The 15,849-nt window shown below is 55.1% G+C and overlaps 2 protein-coding genes across 6 annotated transcripts in view; one reads left to right on the plus strand and one right to left on the minus strand.

Moving 5' to 3' along the window:
* Positions 1-12,732, minus strand: SEMA6C (semaphorin 6C). 5 transcript variants are annotated; one of them, XM_057500719.1, is made up of 20 exons: positions 11,798-12,732; positions 11,044-11,093; positions 9,202-9,370; positions 7,711-7,825; positions 7,360-7,423; positions 7,146-7,202; positions 6,691-6,792; positions 6,391-6,481; positions 6,063-6,182; positions 5,785-5,873; positions 5,243-5,460; positions 4,829-4,960; positions 4,378-4,530; positions 3,966-4,139; positions 3,519-3,665; positions 3,169-3,246; positions 2,987-3,042; positions 2,608-2,760; positions 2,262-2,357; positions 1-1,848 (listed from the first exon to the last, which is right to left on the minus strand). In XM_057500719.1, exons 3-20 carry the CDS (start codon positions 9,314-9,316, stop codon positions 806-808), a joined length of 3,003 nt encoding a protein of 1,000 aa, XP_057356702.1. In that variant the 5' UTR covers positions 9,317-9,370; positions 11,044-11,093; positions 11,798-12,732; the 3' UTR covers positions 1-805. The 5 variants fall into 5 exon arrangements, with proteins under 5 accessions (XP_057356702.1, XP_057356701.1, XP_036761059.2 ...); XM_057500718.1 differs by having other exon boundaries at positions 11,761-12,732; XM_036905164.2 differs by lacking the exon at positions 11,798-12,732 and having other exon boundaries at positions 2,716-2,760; positions 11,044-11,649.
* Positions 9,378-15,849, plus strand: part of TNFAIP8L2 (TNF alpha induced protein 8 like 2) — a 14,837-nt gene continuing 8,365 nt past the window's right edge. Inside the window, exon 1 of the mRNA XM_057500726.1 lies at positions 9,378-9,675. Coding sequence (XP_057356709.1) covers positions 9,585-9,675 — 91 coding nt within the window. The 5' untranslated portion in view covers positions 9,378-9,584. The remainder of the gene's footprint in view (positions 9,676-15,849) is intronic.

Here is a 15,849-nt window from a genome sequence, read left to right on the forward strand (position 1 = left end):
CACGGTAAAGCTCATTTTATTTATCCAAAAATACCTTCCCCTAACCTCTTAGAACGGGCTACGGAGAAAGTCCTTGTTACCTCAATCCAGAAACGTGCGCCGAGTGCCCTCCCCCACCTCACCTAAACTCTACCGTGGGTCTCCTGGGCCCTGGCTGATTTCCACACACCATTTCTTCGCTCGCCTCCTTCAGGAAACCTTTCCTGATTAACCCCGGTGGGACCGCAGCCATCCCAATTATTCGGGAGAGAGCGCAAGGCCAAGATGACGGCAGAGATTCTAGGGTCAAAGGCGCTCAGAACAAGCCGATCGGCTCCCGCCCCGCCTCTTCGGCGAGTAAAGTCAGGCAGCGGCTCGGGCACACAGCAGTACTGGGAAGCGGGGCCTCCTACACAGTAGGAGGCTCATCTCCGGAGGCCCCAGCCCCGTGCGTCCGTCGGTCCGTCGTGCGGCCCGCCCGCGGCCCGGCGTCTAGAGGAAGCCCCGAAGGGCGAGTTAAGGCAGCTTGGCTGAAGGAGGGGGAGTGGGGTGTGCCAGTGCTCCGCCCCAACCCGCCCTCCGAAACTTGCTCACCGAGAGGGCGAGCCTCTCGCCTCACTCCTCTCTTTCGAGGACAAGCGGAATGAGAGTCGACAGTCAATAAATCCGAGGGGGGGCGGGGATCCCGGGATACTCTGAGTCCAGGAAGGCTGCAGGTGTGGAACAAGGAGAGGGAGGTGACCTGTCTTTGGAGATGAGTCTTCGTTCACGGCCTTTGAGGGTGCGGGCCTCGAGGGCCCCATTTAAGGTTGTGGAGCAGCTTCCTTTAAAAGTTGAAATGACCGCCGTTAGGGGCGACTGACTGGGAGGAGAGCCCGATGAGGGGCGGCTTCGGGGACAACTGAGGCTTCCCGACGTCCGCCCTCTTCGGGGTGCAGCCCCGGTATCCCTCAGGCCGGCCCAGGTACAGTAGATGTCTCCCGGGGACCCTGGAGTATCTGGACGGGCCTCCCGAAGGGACCCGAGTGAGCAGGGCAGGCGGTGCACGGTGAGAGAAGGGCAACCTCCGGCTTCCTCCGACCCCTAGCCGGGGAGCAGGGACGGAAAGCACAGGCCGGGCGCTTGGGGCCACACACTTCTCTTCTGGGGGCATGTCCAGCCTCACGGGTGGGGGGCATTCCTGGGGAAGGGACTTAGAGCCCGCCAAGAGCTTGAGAGTGGGGGCAGGCTCTTTCCGGAGGGCCCGGGAGGTGAAAGGTGCCGGCGGCGGGGGCTCGGTCCTATTCCTGGCCGGCTGCGGGCCGTGCAAGTAGCGCAGCAGTTCCTCCAGCGTGGTGACTTCCACGGCCTGCCCGGGACAGCCGGGAGGCGGCGGTCTCACCAGAACGCGTGGTACGGGGCCACCTGCCGCGTGCCCGCGCCGTGCGCGGCCCGGGCCCTCCTTGTCGTTGTTCCCATTCTGGTTCCACTCCCAAGAACCCCTGGCGTTGCGGAGGTATTTGACTGGCAGCTCGGGCGTGGACTCTGGGGTGGGCAGGCAGGCCACCTCTGGCGGAGGTACGCCCTCGGCAGGAGATAGGTAGGTGGTGTAGAGCTCGGGCGTCTGAGCCCAGTCTCCTTCTTTGGAAAGCGACAGTGGCTCGGGGCCCGCCCCGTGCAGCCGAACCAAGCTGCGAAGAGACAGAGGGCGCGGGAGCGCTGGAGTCTCGACGTCCTTGCTCCGAGGTCGGTGGGCTCGGCGACAAGCGCAGGAGACCAGGAGGCCAGAGACTGAGGCGCCCAGGGCAAAGGCTGTAGCCACACAGGCCAGGAGGAGCGGGATGGGGACGGAGAGGGAGGCTGAGGCTGGGGGGAGATCCTGGCGCACGCCTGCCGACCAGAGGGAGGAGGGAGGCTCAGTGAAGGCAGGCGGGCGTGGGATGGCAAGTTCCGGAAGTTTCTCCTCTCTCACTGCTGCTCAGTGTCACTCCAACATAGTCCTTACCCTCCTCAGGAACACTCCCGTCCCCTCAAACACACAGCCCATCACACTATGTCTCACACCCAGGCTAGAGCCTGGGCCTGGGGAGTCCCCAGCCCAGCTCTGGCCCTGGTAGCCATGCCAAGAGCAACTGCCACACTGCCAGTGCAGAAGAGGTGGGTCTGGGATGCCCAGTTCTGGGGAGGGAAGTTTCCAAACAGGCATTAGTGGGCACCAAACAAAGGTCAGTGAGGGGCTTAAAATTCTTCAAGAATCAGCAGCCACATACTACACTCCTGTCCCTCCCAGCCAGCCCCCTTACCCTGAGTGTGAGCTCCAAGAGTGGAAGACTGGGGCCAGGGGTGGGCATCACTGGGGGAACTGGGAGTCTCAGGGGAAGGGCCAGGACCCAGAAGCACTGGTAACAGAGACCAGGTCAGAGCCAGTGAGGCTCCTGCTCTTCCCCTCTGACACCCACTCAGCACGTCTTCAGCCAGCCCACCCTTTGGAACCTCAAAGTCCAGAACTCCAGCCTCCTACTTTGCTCTGGGGTAGGGAAGGGCTCACCATGCAGGATGTCCTTTCATTTATTTGTTCAAAAACTATTTATTAAACAGCCTACTTTGCCAAGCACTGAACTGTATGCTGGGTATTTGGAGGGTACTAACCCTTTTCTGGTACGCAGGTTGCCCAGGGTGTTGATTTACTGCTGCTGTGGGCACAGACTTGGGTGAGTGTGGGCTGAGCAATGGAAGGTGAAGTTGGACAAGACTCACCATAAGCAGAATCCCCTGTGCCAGCCTGACTCCCAGTAGCTCCATCTATGAAGGATGGAGAGAGAGGGTGAAGATGGGGGCAGGGGAAGATTCATTAAAAACTGATGGGGGAGATAATGAGGGGAATCTAGTAACCACAATGTTGCTCATGTGATTTTATATTAATGATAGCAAAATTAAACAAAAAAAACCTGATGGGGGTGACTGTACCACAGAGAAGAGAAAGACAAAACCCCTCGCCTGAGGTGGTACCCCCGTCCCTTCTGTTTACCTTGGCAGTCACCATATTCTATGGATTCCTGGTTCCCAGATAGATCCACATCAATCCTAGGAGGAAATGGAAGTGGCTCAATGTAGTAATACTTCTTGCCCACAGCCCCCACCCCAACCCTCAGCTTCCTGTCTTAGTGGTGGGAAACTTTCTCCTCAGGAGATCCGGGGGCCCCCACTTACCCACCAGAACCCCTGATATTCACACAGCCTCTGGAACTATGCCATCCACAGTATGGGTCCTGAGAAGCCAGACAGCTCCTAGGGAAAACTGATTTATGTGAGGCTGGGACCCTCTCTAATCACACATCTCATTCCCCTGCCTCTTCTACTCTAGACCAATACTCCTATCCTATCCAGCCAAATCCCTATTCCCCAGTCCCTGATTACTGCCCACCTGCAGAATGCTTGGGGCACCCACCCCCTCCTCCCCCAGCCCCCAGTCCCTAGCCATCCCCTGCCATCCCCAAGGCCTAATGTTCCTGTGCTCCTGCAGGGCTGGCACAGGGAGGGCCTGTCCTCAGGCTGCTCACCTCCGACAGGCCCCATGCCTGGCACACCGGCTGAGAGAGATGGAGATGATACAGCCAGGAAAAGCCACAAAGAGCCTGTGACCTTCAGTGTCCAGCTCCAGCCCTATGACCTGCTGTGCTGTTTGGGCTGCCCGCTTCCCACTGCACCTAGGGTTAAGCCAGAAAGAATCAGAGATGGGGAAGGTGAGCTGCTTTTTTGTCTGAGTTAAGGAACAGAAGGTGGAGAGGGACACAAGCAACTGAATACAATTTATGGAGCTGGGGTTCCTGAGTGGCCATCCTGCCCCACCACACTGTCCAACTTCTCACCAAGCCCTCTCTCTACCCCATAACTCCTGCCCTTTAGGAGCTGATGTTGATTTTCCCAACCCAGCCCCATACCCCCATCTGCAACTTTACATCCCTTCCCTGCTCTGTCTGGGGAACCTACAGGGACAAAGGCCTCACCTGGAGGGGCTGTAGGCATCAATTTCTTCCAACAGGATGGGCTCACGTCCCCTAGATTGCCCTCCTGGGGGAAGCACTTTCAGCACTGTCCCATTGTTGGAGCCCAGGAACAGGACTGTGGTGTTACTGTAGGGTCCAGCCATGCCATCCACAGCTACCTGGGTCAGTTGGGCCCTGGAGGGATAGGTCTCAGGTCAGGGCAACCTGACAAGTGAAAGGTTGGGTGTTTCAAGAACAGCCCATGTGTCTTGGTTCCTTCTCCTGGGCCCTTCCCACAGCCCGGGGTTTCCTTCTTAGCTCTTTCCCTCCCTTCCACTTTCACGGGTTCTTCCTCCCACCAATATGATTTGCCTTGTGGGGTCATAGAAGGAGAGCGGCTGAGGGTGGTGGTCAGTGTTTTTTGGCTGCATACCTGCTGGTGAGGGTGAGCAGAGGCTGATGTGAGGCAGGAGGCACGGCAGGATCCAGCAGTGGGTGAGCCTTGATGAAGGTCAGGACATCATCAGGGAGGTCTCGAGAAGAGGGGAACAAGGCAGCTACACCTACTCCTGCACAGGATCCTGGCCTGGTGGGCACATGGGAAGGGGCAGCCTTAGGGCAGGGAGCTGGAGTTTAGTTAGGTTAATGAACTTAGTTAGGCCTAGTTTGTACCCACTGCTCCCAAACATGACTGGTAACCCTGTTCCCTCTACACACAGATGTCCACACTACTTCCCTTACTTGTTGCAGCTTTCCAGGCCCACTGACAACCCACTATAATACCCTCCACTGGCCGTGGCATCTTATCCTCTCCTCATAATCCCATTTTGGGAGAAGACACCACTTGCTTCTGCCCCCTTAAAAGCCGTCCCCATCCTGGGTACCTGGGGGAGGGGACCCTGTCCTCAGACACAGGTGTCCAGGCACCATCCAGACTCCTCTGCTCCTTGAACTTGCCCTCAAACCCATGCTCAATGTCATCCAGGTAGAAGGCACAGACTGCAGAACCAGGGATGCTGAGGAAACCAGAAAATCAGTGAGCTAGGTGTTGGAAGGGACAGCACAGCTCTTCCCACATATGACAAGGCAGCTACCCTTCCTGTACTATATTAGGAGTGGAGCCTGACAGGGTGGAACAGCCCCAGGTGTCATTCTAAGAGAAAAAAGATGGGCAGAGCAGCAAACAGGCTTTGAATGGAACTTCTCTTCACTGTCCCACCAATAGGCTTTGAGAGGGGAGCTTGGACACCGGTGGGACAGGGGACAGATTAGACCATCTTGGTTAGTCTAGTACCAACCTATTGGTTTGGGTGGTGAAGATCCCAAAGACAGCAGAGCGGCCATACAAGTTCATAGGCCCAGTCAAGGCCTGTAAGACGTCAAAATAGAAAGTAGAGTCCCCAGGGACAGAGCAGTTGAGCCGCAATTTCAGGAAGGATGTCCAGTGGCGGTCCAAGACTCGAGGTGAGCCACCCATGTCACGCTTACACACACGGGCCACCCGGGAGAACTGTACCTGGGGGAGGAGAATCAAAGGGTGAGGAGGACAGTGAGAGAGCCACAAGGCCAGCAGGGTAAGAGGAACATGGTGAGTTTGAGCACCAAGAGACAAATGTTAGGGACACAGTAAAGCAAGGGTATGGTATAGTAGGTCAGTATGGGTCAAGGATGAGCAGCACAGCAGAATGTAGGGGAAGAGGGCTGGGGTCTACTCCAAGTTGGGGTCAGAGTCCAGGCAATTGTATTGTAGAGATTGGGGCCAGGAGCTCTCCCCTGACTCTGACTTCTTGGGATCCAGCAGAACCTTCTAGTTACCCTCCCCTGGTGTCCACCTCCTTACCCTCCCCAGTCGGACATCCTCCACAGAGACCTCTCGGAAGAAGAAGTAGACATGGTCTCCATGCTCCAAGGCATGGACAAAGTGTGGTTCTGAAGTAGGGAGTGACAGGAAAGGGTATGGAAGAGTATCAGTACCTGCCCAGAAACTCCTGGCCCCACACAATCTCCCCCCTTTGCATACATGCACATTACCACCATCGTCTGCCTGCTCCCTGCCACAGCCCTTCCCCTGCACCTCCTCCTGCAAGAGCAGTCTCCCTCCCCCAGGCCTTCCCTGACCTCTGAGCCACTTGGAGTCATACTTGGCGGAGCGGAGTGGGGGCTGAGGCCCGAGGCTTCTGTAAACCACAGCATCACTGGCCTGGAAGTCCGCAGCAGTGGCTGAGTACAGGCTGCCCTCTGGAGGGGTGGGTGGAATGGCATCGCAGAGGGCTCAGGGATCTGTGTCCTGGCTCTTCTTAGGCCTCCCATACCCCTACCTCAGCCTGGCCCTGGCCCCTACCTCAACCCTCCACTCAGGAGCACAGGGAAAGACTGAGTCAGGAAAGGGGCTAAGGTGGGAAACCTGCCAGCCACAGGCCTGTTTCTCACATGCCCAGGTGCACACCTGCAAAGATGGCCACGTTGGACTGAGTGGCATCAAAGGGGCATCGAGCCTGCCCACTCAGCTCCTCACCCTCCTGCTGCAGCGAAGTTATCTGGAGGCAGAGGGAGCAGGTTCTTGGAACCCTTGCAGTCTTGGAGTCTGACTCTGTAGCCCACTTCCTTCCACCCCCTTGCCTTGTTGCCCCACCCCTTCTGGACCCTCTCATTTCCCCACTCCCACTGGGTCATTCCCACCAAATCGATTGCCCATCTTAGGTTCTCCTCCCATTCCCATCCTGACCCCCCACCCTCGCCTTTGTACCCCGTAGCTGCGGCACACAGGGCTGAATGAATTCGTTCCACAGGCAAGGAGTGTCTGGGAGTCCCAGGGCACAAGAACACGAATATAGTTGTAGCACTCGTCCTAGAGAACCCAAAATTCTAGGTCAGCAAGAGGGATCCTGGGACTGGGTTAGGGAGTCACAGGACATAAGCCTAACCCCCTGAGCCAGTCAGAGCAAGGTGGTGTAGAGTCCCGACTAAGCTATTCGCTGGCCCTGCAGCCTTGGTCAAGTCCTTTGGCCTCTCACAGCCTCACTTTTCTTTTTTGTGAGATATGTTAAGGCAGGTAAAAATAATTAATTCTCTCTCCTGTACGTTTTCCTCTGTGGCCTGATACAGGAGAAGTGGGTGGGAAATTGGGCATGGAGGAGGACTGCTTAGACAGAGCCAGGAGGCAGAGTAACCTCCCCTCAAAATTCTCACTCAGCTCCTCACCATCAGCTTCCCCCGCACAGCACAGTTCTCCACATCATGGCTCCTCCATGTTAGATACTGAAGGGGGAAATGGAAGAGAGGAAATAATGGGGCAATCTGGACTGCACCACACATTATGGCTCCTTTTGGATTCTTCTTCCCACCCACTTGACCCTCGTTAGACTTTTCCCAGCCTCATCCCCATGCCTGCACCTCCTCCCACACAGCCCCTCACCTTGTTGGGCACCAGCCCCTCCCCTTCTTCTTGGGCTTGAAGATCAAAGGAGAAAACGTGATCCCTGAAGGGAGAGGTAAGGAGGGATCAGAGCCAAGCCAGGGCACCCATCTGAGCTCCTTAGCCCCTGCAGGACCCATATTTAGCTGCTTAGGGACAAACAGTGCAGGACAAACTCCTGCCCACTGTCCTTCCCCTTACTCCATGCCTTGGCATTTGTGCACTGGGTACAAGCATGTCCCATGGCTTGCACACCTGCATGTGTCCCCTGCAAGATGCTGCAGTGGCTGTGCAGGTCCCATGTCTGGGAACATACATATCAGCCCCACAACTGTGCCACAGCTAGTTTACCGAGCAGCCACTAGCAAGGTCCGGTTCAAGGTCAGGAATCTCTGAAAGTCCAGCCCAAGTTCTGCACCCACAGCATCATCCTCCAGGCCCTGGAACCAGGACAATGGGGAAGTACCTAGAAGGCACAGAGAAGTGTGTGCTGAAGGGCAGCCAGGATACCACATACCTGCTCAACATCCTCTCCAACCAGAAGAAACCCAGCCATAGGCATAGTGGGTATGTGAGATGAGTTGTGAGTTATTAATGAAGCTATTAACAAGGCTTATTCAAAATACAAAACCAGCTAACCCTGAGCACTTAACCTCTGCCAAGCACTGTGTTAACACTTTAGGTGCACTGTCTCATTTAACACAACTCTATGAGGTAGGTACTAATTTCACAGATGAGCCTGAGGCTTAAAGCTGTTAAAGAATTTGCATAGCTCACTTAGCTTGGAAGTGCAGGCACCAGGATTCAGATATATCTGTCTGACTCCAGAGCTGACCGCAGTCCCATCTTGGAACAGCCTTAGGGCTAGCGATTCCCTTTTGGTCCCACATTGTACACGGTCCCATCTGGAGCTTTTACTCACCCCATTTCTCCCAGCCCTCTCTTTGCACCCTCCCCTCAAGGTTCTTCACAGGCCAGCTCAGCCCTCCAAGGATTCTGCCTCCTCTGACCAACTCCAGCATCCACCTGGCCTGATCATGGAAACCACAGTCATCAGCACTCAAAGGGAACCCTGAGTTCAGGGATAGATGGTTTAACATTCATGCAGTGCTTAGAACTGTGTCTGGCACATATAAATGTTTGCTGTTCTTATCTGTCCCCCAACAGTTACTCTGAAAAATCCAACTGCAGTTCCTTCATCCTTAAAATTACAGATATGAATCCTAAATCCTACATATGTAACAGGAAGCTACATATAGATAAAAGTTCTTCTCAGAAAAGGTGGGTTTATAGTTTCCCTCACAGCAGGAACTGGGCTTAGTAGAGGTGCAAGTAGTAGAGAGGGAAGATGTGCTGGGAACTCTGACCTAGTCCCAAGCCTTCATTTTGTAACTAATAATAATAGCAAACACATATAAGTATTTGCTTTGTGCCAGACAGTGTTCTCAGCACTTTACATGTCTTACCTCATTTAATCCCTAAATAACTCTATGAGGTAGAATACTATTATTATCTTCATTTTTGCAGATGAAGAGACTGAGGCAAAGGAAGGTAAAAAAACCTGACCACACAGCTAATAAGCAACTTAGCAGGGATTCAAACCTGCTAAGGTTTGGTCTGACAGAGAATCCATGTTCTTAACCACCAAACAGTGCTTCTGTGAAGTGAAGAAAGCAGGCCCAGGGATAAGAAGCAACAGACCTGAGCAGCCAGCTCCTTCTCCCTGTCTGCTGTCCTGAGGGAACAGCCTCCTGCACCTGACCTCCTGCACAGGGTGCTGCTGTGTCTAACTGCCAAGACGGAATACTGAGCTCACATGAGGTGCGGTACCAGGGCACTCACCTTGCAGGTCAGAGATCAGCAGAGGGAGGGGGTCCTGGGGAAAGGCAGCCCTGGTGCGGGGAAGTACAAGCAGGAGCACCAGCAGCAAGGGCATGAAGCAGGGGGTGCAGGGCATTCTGTGTGGGGCAGCTCAAGCCCCAGGGGGTGTCCCCTCACCCATACACTGGCCCTGAAAGAGGAGACAGAAAAGTGGGGGAAGATATCAGATTCCTTCCACCCTTCATGCAGGCAGGATCCTCCCTTGGTCTATCCCCAGAAGTCCCTGTGGAGTGGGATAAAGAACCCCCTTTCTGGCACTGCCTCAGCCCCAGCCGGCTGTCACTGTCACTTAAGGCCCTTCCCTCTTGGACTGGCCCAAACTGGCTGGTGTGAGGCCTGCCAGCATGACCCTAGGTAAGGACAGGACACACACACATCCTCCAAGCTTCCCACTCAGCCCTTCCTCCTCTCTCCTGGCTGAACCTGGGACACTCGGTAGGTGACACCTCCTGGTCCCTCTTGCTAACCCCTTCTTAGCTATAATTAGACACTGAAGCCTTAAAATTATAAATAGTGACTCCTTGGCACTGGGAGGAGGAAGAGGGCACCACTTCTGCCGCCTCCTCCCTCACAGACACCCACAGCACCAAGGGAGCAATGCAGGGGTGGTGCCCAGCCAGCATCATCTCCAGGGCTGAGGAAGAAGAGTGGGGAGGCAGCCCAGGGGTCGTTGTCCTGGTCTAAATTCATGCTTCAGAGGCCCTCCTGTGGCTAGGGAGAAGCCAGATAGGGAAGGGGGAATGCCTTCGCCAAAAATGAACCTGCATCAAAGCGGGAACAGAAGCTATATTTAGCTCTGGTTGCAGCTGTCTGCCCAACCACTGTGCCCCCTCCAAGCTTCCCTAGCCCCCTGTTCCCTCCCTGGCTCCGAAGAACCAGTGTATGAACTTGATAAGGGGAAGAGTGGACCCACCCACTCTGGGCAGCCAGGGATAGAAGGGGCTATACTAGTGAGGAGAAAAGGTTGAACGTGTCCTTCTTTCTTTTTCTTCACCCTTTGGGCTGCCTCGAAATGCTAATATAAATAATTCAATGACAGGTAGGCCAACTGTAGCCCAAAGTCCAGGAAAAGAAGGATATGGTGGAAGGAACAGTAAGACAGCTCTCATTCACACCCATCAGTCTCCCCCTGCCCCACTACCACCAGCTCACTCTGGCTGGGACCCACAGCAGGAGGCGTATACCACCTTCCTGCCTTGCTTCCCCTGAAACTAAGTGAGGGGCTGGGTAGGCTCAGGAAATCAGGTCAGGTCTTTCTGGGAACAGACAGCTATCATTTGCCAATCCTTAGTTGCCTATCCCACCCACCTCGTCCCCTAAAGAAGAGACCCTGGGTTTCCAGGCCCAGCTTATTCCATCTTTCCAACAATTCCAGACTTGGAGCAAGGACCCAAGTGTACCCCACCCCCAATCCAGCATCACTGGTGGGGAGGCTGACGTCAGATGGGGACCCAAGAGAGCTGGAGGGGTGTAAGGGGTATGAATGCCTAATGATAATCTCTCCTTCCCCAAGGGCAGAGCTAATGACCCTCTGGTACTGAAAGGCCAGGCCTCCCTCCCTGCCCCACCACCCCATGTTTCCGGATGCTGATACTCCCAAGGGAAAAGAAAGGAATGCAGCTTGTCTCCTGTCCTCCCCTTCTGCTCTCCCCCCCACCCCACCCCAAGTTGCCCTGGGCATGCCCTGGTATCTTCACCCAGGAAACAACTTTGGTCTCTGGAAGTTGGGAGAACAGCCTCTTCCTGCTACCAGGCATGCCAACTACCACCCTCTGCCCTCAGGAACTAGTGTCCTTTCCTTACCTAGGGTGGTGACTCCTGTGGGGGTTTGAGGGGGACAGGAGACTGCTGACCTAGTGGAAAAAGGGACAGAAGGAGGAAAGAAACTGAATTACACCACCTTATACATCCCTTAAAAATAAATGTGAAAATTAAGAAGTCTATGGAGGCTAGTTAGGGGAGATGCTGCCCTGGAATGAGGTGTGTGTGGGGTGTTGTCACTGAACTTGATTACAAAGGTGCTGGTGTCTACATGCCCAGAGAAGAGAGGGCAGGGGCTGGGGCTGGTCCCTAGCCAGAAACTCCTGGAACTGCAGGACTGGTCTTGGGAAAAAGGGTGACTGGGAAAGTTCATGGGGCATGACAAGCACTGTCACCTTAAAACCCTCAGAATTCAGCAGCCTTCTTAGCAGAAGTACCCAGGCTAGGGACAATAGAGGCCAATTTGCATCTCATTTATATGCTCTCATTTCACAAAATGCACCTATAGCAAGCTCCCCTAGCTCCTTCCCTTTTCCCTAAGACAGCAGGCCCTGACTCCCTCCCATCCAAACTCTCCACCCCACCCCCCACCTTAGGATAGGTTAGTCCAGCCTCCAAAAACAATTGATTGACCTTTGCAGGGGCCCCCTCTAACCTTAAGTTTATATCTTCAAGAGGGCTTCCCATAGCTGTTTTTTGGGGGGTGGGGAGCAGCATCTGAAGGCCCCCCTCCCATTCCTGGCCAGGGGAAAGGCTTACCCTGCTGGGACCAATACCAGCTGCTTCGTACCCCCACCTGAGACAAATGCAGGGGGCTGGTTGGCCTTGTACCCCTCTTAGGTCCTCCCCTTACTGAGAAGAGGAAACAGCCTTTCTTTCTCCTCCGGGCCTTGAAGCCACCTCTGGGGAGTGGCTGGGGTCACAGCCAGAGTCTAGTGGGAGCTGGGGAAAGAATGGAGAAGGGGAGACCAGGCTGGGGACAATAGCAGGAAGCCCTCGGGCTGGCTGCGCGAGCCAGTCCACCTTCCTCTGGGGGACCGGGGAGAAGGGGGCGGGAGGGGGCGCGCCGAAGATCCTCGAGGAATAGGCGTCTTCCCTTCTCCAAAACATTTCCCCACCCTCAATTCCAGGCTGGCACCTACCTTCCCACCAACCCAACCCCCAGTAAGGATAATCCAGGTGTCTGAAGTCTCTCATGAGGCGGGCCTGGGGCCAGGGGCTCGACGTGTCTCCCCCTCACTGGATCTGGGGCTCCGAGAGGGGCGGGAAGCAGAGTCTGGGCCGGGACCGGGTCCCAGAGCCACGTTAGCGGGAGGAGGGGCCGGAGGGGCCTGCAAGCTCAGGAGTGGGGACGGGAGCGGGAATGGGGAGCGGAGGCGGGTCTCCCAGGCCAGGGAAACAGGGCCAGAGGCAGGGGCCAACGCTGAGCGGGGTCCAGGGGCTCAGATGCAATCGCCTGCTCAGCTCTCCTCCTTGGAAGATCTCGGTCTAACAAAGCCCCGAAACGAGTGGGGTGCAGAAAAGAGATGTGCTTGAGGCTGACGTTTCTCGGTGCCCCTTCCCCGACTCTCGTGTCCAAGCCATCCCCAGGGAGGTGCTCAGACTCCCGCTTGCACAAGGACAGAGGTGCAGTTGTGACACCAAAGTCCGGAACGACGCGTCCCCCTTCCCATCACTGCAGGGGCATCGAGAGGGTCCGGTTCTCCGCGGGTCTCGGAGCCTTGGTTCCCCTGCTGGGGAGGCAAGGGACCAGGTTTTCAGTCTGTGTACAGTGGGGCGCCTCAAATAATCCCCTTTCGCGCTCCGCAATCCGGGAGACTCTGCTTGGAGAAGCCGTGTTCGAAGAGGCACCCAGGCCCAGCGCCCAGCAGTGCATTGAGGGGGCTCGGCCACGGTCCCCTACTCCCTCCGCACACCCCAACTCTGCTGACCCTCTCCGCCAGTCAGGCGCACAGCGCGCTGGCACCCTCCCGGGTCCCTCTTGCACTTCGGAAGCTTACCCGCAGCCTTCGGCGCCCCCCGTCCTCCCCGCCTCCCTGCAACCCCATCCCAGCTCTGGGGTACTTGCTCCGACATCCGGGGCAACGGGTCGAGACCCCAGCCGACAGGCAGCGGCCCTGAACTGCGCCGAGTTCGCAATCCGATGTTGGGGCTCTGGCGAGATGTGATGAGCATCCGCAATGGATGGAGCTTGGACCTGGGGTCCCGTGCACTGTCTGTTCGGGCGAACCCTGGGTCCCAGTCGCAAGCCCCGACTCCCGCCGGAGCTCCGCGGAGGAAAACAATGCGACCGCCCGGGGCTCTGGGACGAGTCCCTGTCGCCCCGCCCGCCTCCCGGCTGGGCCCGCCTAAGGCTCGCCGCAACGAATCCCGCTCTCCGAGGCCGGCTGGACACCGCCTTCTCCACGCCTCTCCGCCAGTAGTCCTCGGAGGAGGAGCGCGCCAGGCGCACCGCCCATTGAGAGGGCCGGGAGGGGAGGCAGGGCTGGAGACCGCAGCCCGGCGCGAGGCAGGCTGGTGGACGTTCGTTGAGACCGGGAGAGAGGGGTGGGGCGGGGGTCACACGCTCTAACATGGGGAGGCCGAAGGGAGAAACCGCACAGGAAAGAAAGCATGAGAAGCTGGGAGGAAAGACAGTAAACCCGGGGCCCTCGGCTGGGCTGGGCTGTCAGAGCCAGTGCATCTTCCCCGCCCCCCACCCGCTTCCTTCCCTCTCTTCAATGGCTCTGGCTACCTGCTCCCTGGGGAGTCTCCCTGCCTCTCCCCTATTCTGTCCCCAACCCTCTGTTCCTCCTCTTTACACTTTTTACCTCAACCCCTTGATTTCTCCCATGTACCTCCTCTGGCTTATCCTGACTTTAATAAGGGAGGCCTAGTGCGCACTTGAGGGCTTGAGACCTGGGAAGGGAAAGGAAGATGTCACCAGGAAGTCTCCCTTGTCTCCACCATCCCCTCCCCTCCCAATCCTTACTGTCAGAGCAGGGGGATGGCGGCCACTAGGCCAGGACCGGAGGAGCCGGGAAGCCAGGGGTGGCCGGCAGGCAGGCTGCTGGCTGATGGGAGAAGACAGGTAGGTGAGTGGGGCTGAAGCCAAGAGAGAGATGTGGAAACTGGGACAAACAGACTCAGGATCAGACAGGAGGCGGAGCAACACTGAGAACTGAAAGGGAGGGAAAAGGACCCGCTGTCCCCACCCGGCGGTGCCCTGCCCCTCCCACCCCAGGCAGGACCGTGATGCCCATCTTTCTTCCAAGGGCCCTGCACATCCTTTCAAATTGCAAAACGGCCCCTTCTCCATCCCCACCCTCCATAGAGACCCTTTGATTATGGGAATGTCAGCGAGGAGGAAGAATGAGCCTACTTGAGACAACAGTGCTTGGCTCCCACCTTGCTATTGCAACTAAGATTCTTCCCTGCGTGGGGGTTGGGACAAAAGACATTCTCAAAATTCCCAGGATAGTGGGTGGCCTGGGAGACACTGGCATTCTCAGATAGCTTCTCTGAGTGGGCACCTTCTTCCGCCTCCTCCACCCCCACGTCCTGGTTTCTGGACTGGAAGAAAGGAGAGGCAAGGGTTTGCTACTTTTGGCAAATCTTAAGTACTCAAATATATGCTCATTGAAGAGATTAGTGAATGGGGATTAAGGTGTAATTCACTTAAAGTTTTAGGACCCAACTAAAATCTCAGCTCAACCCAATAAGTATTAAGCACTTCAGGTACAAACCACTGTGGAATGTGGTCCCAGTCTTTAAGAAAATGACCAGCTATTTGAGTTAAAATAAGACTGACATGTACTAAATGATTAAAGAGCAATACCAAGTCTTAAAAAAAAAGCTACACTGAACACAATTCCTAAATGAAAGAAAGACAGTAAATACTCTTCATGCTGACTGCAGAGAGATGTTGGATACATTTTATCATGGGGAAAGGGAGAATTTTGGTAGGAGTTGCCCATGATGCAAAAGAATGAAGAAAATATTCCAAAGAGAAAAATGGCTTAAGCAAAAGCTTTTACTTGATGAGCATGAAGCATGGATAGCAAAAGGTCTTGCATGACTGGTAAGTAAGAAAGATACACTTGTTAGAAACAGGAAAGGGGAAGAGGGAGACAGATTATGGAAAGCCTGGAATGCCAAGGGAAGTAGGTTAAAATAACCTGATAGGAATAGGATGTGATTTTAAGTTCCTGAAAAAGGGTGTTACTTATCAAAATGCTTTATTTTAGGAAGGAGACCTACTAGTAAGAAAACAGGGAGATTAAGGATGAAGGGAGAGAGAAGTCAAACAAGGATGTCAGCATTGGGTACGGAAAGAAATGGATGAATCTGAGAGCTATTTCAAAGGACAAATCCAAATGACTCTATTCCTGCTCCCTGGGGTCTTCTGGAGAAAATCCCACAGTCCCACAGTTTGAAGCCTTTAATAGATTCAGGATCTCCAAGCTTGGAAAATCACCCTCTCCCAATCCATTTTTTTTTTTCAAATTTTTTGCCTCTTTTCTCAAGTTCCTTTCCATGCCACTTCCTTGCTCATCTTAGCAGAACGCACATCCATCTTCAGAGAAAAGAGGCAATAAAGTGAGAATTCCACAACTTTCTGCCCTCTACATGTGTACTTAGCTGTAGCCCCACATCTCTCTCATCCCAGATGAGGCAATTTTTATTGCCTGTCTAGGGTTCACCTTTCCACTTAACTATGAATTCCACACACACAAGGGCCTAGCTATTGTCAGTCTTGCTACCACTGCAACCCTTGCTTTTAGCACAGTGCCTGGCACATGGCAGGTGTTAACTGTTAACACATTGGTTGAATAAATCGGTACTCTATCTCCTGCTTAGGAGCTTTAT

This window comes from Manis pentadactyla, chromosome 4, assembly GCF_030020395.1.
Source record: "Manis pentadactyla isolate mManPen7 chromosome 4, mManPen7.hap1, whole genome shotgun sequence".
In the NCBI taxonomy this organism is placed as follows: Eukaryota; Metazoa; Chordata; class Mammalia; order Pholidota; family Manidae; genus Manis; species Manis pentadactyla.